Here is a 6,130-nt window from a genome sequence, read left to right on the forward strand (position 1 = left end):
AAAGCTCGCAACACTATATTGAAATAAACGCACAAAGATGACAAAATGCTCGACTGCAACTCTTTTTAATAATTTGAGCGGCTAAGTTTCTGAAGAAACTGTGATGCTGCGTCCTAGCTAATTTGGTACTAACAACCGAATTGAAAACGTAAATTGGCAGTAAAGAGGTAAAAAAGGAGACGTTTCGAGCGTTAGCCCTTTGTCGGAGCCATTGGAGGAATGGTGGGTTTATATGCAGAAAAAGGAGCTACGCTATCGGTGGGAATATGGTGACGAGAAAGTAAAAATAAATTGGTTGAATGAAAAGCACTCGTTAATACCATCGCTCTTACGAAGGGCTAACGCTCTAAAGGTCAGCCTTTTAACTCTTTACGGCGGCCAATTTACGTTTTCAACTCAGTCGTTAACACTAGATCACCTGCTATACTCTCCCACCGACGCAACATCACAGTTTCTTTAGAAACTTACCCCCTTTATTTATCTGCGATGCTGCTCGATGCATAGCCATGTTGGGCTAATAGGAAAATTATCAACTGAAATGATAATGCAAACTGGCAACCTTAAAGGGTTTTCAAAGCTGACGTCTCAATCGCTAGCCCTGGGTCAGAATGAAGGGCTAACTCTTTAGAAACTTTTTTGGATGGTGGCTACGAATTTTATATCCTTGAAAAAGCTGAGTTTGAGCCAATAGGACGAGTGCTTACAGGTGAGTTCGGCTTCAGTTTCGCTGAAAAATGTAGGCACATGCTCCTGTGAGAAAGATGTAAAAAATCATATAGGAAAGAACGAAAACTACACTGTTATGATTGATAAGCAAGAACAAATCTAGGGAGAGAGGACAGACTGAAATGCAGCCGAGGCTATCAGATAGGAATCACTAGCCCTGAAACCGGTGAGCTGACAGGGCTGCGCTAGTTGATCAATTACCTTTAAAACTGGAGGAATGGGCGGCAGTTTTCCAGATAAAGCCCACACTTTGGTTTCTACAAGACAAAATTAAAACAAACAAAACAAAACAAAAACGAGGAGATTCGCAACTATTATTTAAAATATGAAACGCCATGCATGCACCAAAAGCAATAAATAGGATTGATAATTAATCAATAGAAATGGATTAACTAAATTTTTCATTGCTATTTTTTGTCTGTTTTGTTTTTCATTCCAGGCTTCCTGTTAGAGATAGTCATGAAAGCAATTTGGAAAGATCATCGTTCTGAATTCTTAAATACGTCTCTATGTTTTTCATACCGTCGGTTGAAAAAACTATTTGGAAAAAGAAACTGGTTGATTTTTTACCAAAATCGGGAGATATGTATGACAATATGTAATCACACGGATAAATATAAGAAAAATAGGAACCAGTTGTAAACAAATATTAAAGGGAAAATATGAGGTTGACCCTCGCTGAATTTTTTTTTCAGAAGTATACTGGGCTTTTTTGAGTTGATATGATTAGCTTTCTTGAGTTTAAGCTAGAATTTTATGGAGCAGAACGCATAATTTTGATATAATCTGCAAAGCAGGATATTTGATCAGCTTTAATTGTAAATGTTTGAAATTTTTTTTTCATTTTTTCTTGCTTCCTTTCTATCCTTCATTGCTTTCACTCTCTCTTTCTTTCTTCCTTTTTTATTTCCCTTCTATTTTGGAGAGAACTTACCACCAGCAGGTAAGCTGCACAAGTATGGGTGCCTATCGCATAAATTGTCGTACCAGCCCTTAATTACAACCTTGCCATCTGAGACCGCTTCGTATTGTACGGATGCTTCAAGAACATCTACCGCTATTAGAAGCAAGCACTAGTTAGAACGCGGCACAGATCCTGGTGTAATGAAAGAGTAATATCTGCGGTGCATCAAGGGGAGTTGGAAAGGGAAGATTTCAGTGGAAATCGGCAAGTTGACACAGCAATCGTTAAAAAGTTTGATAAAAACGGAAAATAGAAAATTATTCGCGATTAGGGTTAACAACTTTACGCATTGCAGGATACATAATTGACAATCATTTTAGTATACCTCGGTGTTATACACTGACTTGAAATCTCATTTCACGAGGCCTTTAGTTTCGAAGATTTGGAGAACCTCTTACTTGCAATCGCACTCAGCGTTCTCTCGTAACCTCGACTCTCAAATCCTGGATATTTTATAACACACACCCTCGGTCAAATTGATAAGAAAGGGGTTAAATGTTTGGCTTGGTCCTTAAGCAAAGCAGGATGTATATTATTTTGATCTCGATTGTGGAAAGTCTGATTTCCCAAATGGAATAAAACCTTGGACCGTTGGATTCCGTCGTCCAGTGCTCTACGAAAAAAACTCCGTGGTGGATTATACCCAACACTAGGTTCAAACAAGACATTGATATACGTTTTGCAATTTGTCTTGCATGCTACAAGGATTTGCAATTTCGGAAGCCTCGCGTATGTATTCATATCGCCTAATCAAGGAGTTCTTAATCCGTCCTGTGTTCTTTTATAATTCATTCACCTGTCAGTCAAAAAAATTGTAATTATGCCAAATGGATTTTCTGCAAGCCGTGGAATTTCATAACCCTTCCTCCTGGTTTTGCAACGATATTACTTCTAAAAGAAAATTAACAAAAATATTAACACCTCCACGTCAACTTCGACTTACCAGGTGTAAATGTTATATTACCATCAACATAAATCCCAGCAGGAATGAAAGGCCATGGAGAAACTTTAAACAATGGAGTCTTATCGTACTTTCCTGAAAAGAATACAACAATGGAGCATCACCTTGGTTTACAAAAAATAATTTTTTTTTCCAATTGAGTCTTTCACTAGTATTCTGTTGAATTCGGATTAGGATCCGCGGTCCAAATTCGTGAGCGGATATGAACCTCTCTACGCAGATTTGGACCCCTCTTTCATACTTTCCTTTTAGCATCGTTTGTATCATATTTGGTAAATAATTCAATTTGTAAACTTTTTGTCGATGTTCTTTTCAATCACAACATAACATTCCTCAGTAACGATAAAAATAAACAGCCATTTTGCTCTAGTTCTGCAGCATTTATTATAGCAAGTCGTACAGTATACTCAAGAATTAAATGCGAAACTACTGCATTTGAACCATTGAAATTGTTGCAATATATTCTTGCTTCTTCTGATGCGAATCAACATTGATACGAAACGTCATAACAGTTGTAGAGACTATTGCGTCTAGTCTAAGAAAAAACCCTGATTTTGACTCTTATCTCTGATAAGTCTGATTTTCTTATTAAATAACATTAAACAGTTTCTGAACAAGAATGAAGTAACTACTATTACTAAGAGTCGTTCGTGAAGCCTGTTTGGGCCGACTAGCGGCCAAGCACGAATTGCGGACTTATATTAGGTCACATGATCAGTAGCACATGTTCTAGAGCGAGAGTAATTTCGTTGACCTTGGGTGCTGTGTTCATTTTGATTGTTGAAGTTTTGTGCTTTTCCTACCCGTTTATCGCATAGAAATATGTAAGTACATGTGCCTCGTTTTGCAGTTTCGCTTTCGCCCAGTGAGTTGTAATTTAGGTTCTCGTTTTCAGTTTTTACCGTAGGTGTAAGAAGACCAAGTCAAAACAACACGCAATGTCAAATGGTGAAAATGTTTAAATTTAAAAGAAGGTTTACTCCATCATGGAATGACTTGTATTGGTGCGGCTACGCGTAAAAGAGTTCTCTGCATATCGTCCCCAACAAAGCCTGTTTTAAGTTATTGTAAATCGACTCGACCGAACACTTACTAGACTAAAAAAATCTAAAAGGACTGTTATTTTAACTTATTTTTAATCATTAGGAATACAACAAGCGACACAAACACAACTGGATGCTAATTTTAGCGTGTGTTCTCGGCCTACGAACAATAAAAAAATCTCAGTGTAACAGTAATTGATGGAGCAACAGAATTTAAATGTGGAACACTAACAATGGATTCCCGATTTTTCGAGTCTCCATGCGAAATGAAAATCAGTTGGATCCGTTAGCCGATTTGGACCATGGGTCCGAATCTAGAGGGGTCTAAATCCGCTAGGACTCTGGAACATTCCTGCTACATTCTTCACATCTACTCTATCGGTAGCAAAATATCAACTCGCTTGATAAATAACCAAGCATATAATACAAGAAAGATGTCAATTTTGAGCATAGAAACGCTTCATGACAGTGGAAATTACGAACAACAAAATGCCGAAGGCGAAGAATCGCACACGGGTAGTGGGTGGTTGACTCAATGTTCGAACTTTCGGACATTGAGAAAGTAGTAAGTCAGTTGTTAAAAAGAAATTCGACAATTCCTTTTTCTAAGAGGGATTCCTAATTTTCATTTTCCGTGCCATTTCTGGTAACATTCTGTAATTTTTCCTAAAGAGTTTTTTAAGGTCAAATTTGAAAAGAGTAACTTACCGCAGGATGTCGCATTAATGATTTCAAGTCCCAAGCGATATCCCCGTGTTCCACTGATGACAAAAACTAACATGATCAGGGTGACAGTTTGTGTCGGTTGTCGGGTCAAAATCATCATTGTCTTCCAAAGCGACAGCTGGGGAGAAAAACACTGTAAATTAAAGGAATTTATTGAGAATTTAACGCGGCCTTTTAGAATGAGGGTTTGATAGCCTCTTCGTGATACTGTTCCAGAAAGTCTATCTAACCAACGCGGAATGTTGGGAGAATACTCGAGATCCCGTTTTGATTTTCTTATTTTACATCTCTTGAGGGTTATCATGCCGGTGCGCGAAAAGAAAGCGTGGTCGGTTGTCTTAATGAGAGAGAGCGTAATATATCCATCGAGAAAAATGCAAAATTTGAGCTAATTAATTCTTGCTAAAAATATTTATGCCATCTTTACGATTCAGTGGATTCCTTTTTTTTTAATCCCAAGATTCTAGAAGGTGCCAGTTACGCCAGTTAACACTTGCACAAAAGCCGTTGAGCAGAATTCCCAGAGAGTGAAGTTTCCTATTTCCCAGAATCAACAGTTTCAGCTAGTGCAGAGTATTGCGATTGTTTTGATCTATCACTTTTCTGGTCCCCTTTCAGTCGAGAGGAAAATTTGCATTTCGTCTCGCCAGTGTATTTGTAGCTCTTGTCACAATTTTGGTAAGGAACTTATAATAAACATAAGGCAACGAGTCTTTTCTCTGCGACTTTATCCATTGGATTTTGAAGCTACAGTTACCCAAGGTAGCAAGTAAGGGATGGATGAAATGAGCTTTCTGTTCAAACGAATATTTTTTCCATTCGTGATTTATCAGGTTTTTTGGAGAGTGCTTTACGATCTTCGTCTGAGCTGTTGAAATAGGTACCTTCTCATTGATTGTAAATTTTAAGAACGCAAAAATTCGACCACATTACGAAGTTTAAGTGGTGGGTGGTGGGAGGTAAGCAAGAAATGCCCTGTAGACTATCTTTTTATAAAGGAACGTTATATTTCAAGGCTGAGGCTATCCATTATGTACATATATATATATATATATATATATATATATATATATATATATATATATAATCTTGATTATAGTCTATCCTTGCGGTATAGTTCTTGATGCGTTCGCAGAGCGTGGCATACTTGAAAGTTGGACAAATTAATGAGACATAACTTTTCCTGTTCTCAAATGCGTTTTTTCTTTATCACTTAGTGGTGCGGCTTGCTTTGATATCGTTAACAAAGATGTTTCACCAACCAACTATTCGGAATTTTTGCTAGATTTGGCTTTACAAAAAGCAAAATGAGCAAATAAAAGAGGTTCTTTACTGACTCTCGGCCTAGGTATGTTCTGAGCATGTTATTTAATTTTTGGCTCATCTTGGCCCGATCATGTGTACGTACGTATTACCAAAACTTCGCAAATATCGTTACCATTACATTATCATGACAAGATTCATAACTTACCGAGAGAGACGGACCTTCAAATCTGCGCGCAAATAGTCCCAAATGTTTTTGGAACGTAATACTCCTCTGGAGGTTGAAAGTTTTCGTCAAAACTTTCGCTTTCGAGCTGCGTCGCCGGTTTAAGTACCAATTGCCAAGGGCTCGATACCAAACATTTTTTAAATATTTTGATAAAAACCTGACCGAAGCAAAAGCAATGACCAGTGACGAAGTCATAAACAGGAAGTAATCTATCTCCA

General features: G+C 37.7%; 1 protein-coding gene across 2 annotated transcripts in view; it reads right to left on the reverse strand.

Moving 5' to 3' along the window:
• Nucleotides 1-6,043, reverse strand: part of LOC149047514 (uncharacterized) — a 6,873-nt gene extending 830 nt beyond the window's left edge. The window contains exons 1-5 of one of the 2 annotated variants that reach the window (XM_089203586.1): nucleotides 5,892-6,043; nucleotides 4,403-4,538; nucleotides 2,634-2,726; nucleotides 1,661-1,783; nucleotides 928-983 (exon numbers count right to left, since the gene is read on the reverse strand). In XM_089203586.1, coding sequence (XP_089059712.1) covers nucleotides 928-983; nucleotides 1,661-1,783; nucleotides 2,634-2,726; nucleotides 4,403-4,520 — 390 coding nt within the window. In that variant the 5' untranslated portion in view covers nucleotides 4,521-4,538; nucleotides 5,892-6,043. Of the gene's footprint in view, nucleotides 1-927; nucleotides 984-1,660; nucleotides 1,784-2,633; nucleotides 2,727-4,402; nucleotides 4,554-5,891 lie in introns of both variants that reach the window. The other variant, XM_089203587.1, reaches the window with a different exon arrangement.
• Between the last annotated feature and the right edge of the window lie 87 nt (nucleotides 6,044-6,130).

The sequence above is a fragment of the Pocillopora damicornis genome, chromosome 4, assembly GCF_964200805.1.
Source record: "Pocillopora damicornis chromosome 4, jaPocDami1.2, whole genome shotgun sequence".
Lineage (NCBI taxonomy): Eukaryota > Metazoa > Cnidaria > Anthozoa > Scleractinia > Pocilloporidae > Pocillopora > Pocillopora damicornis.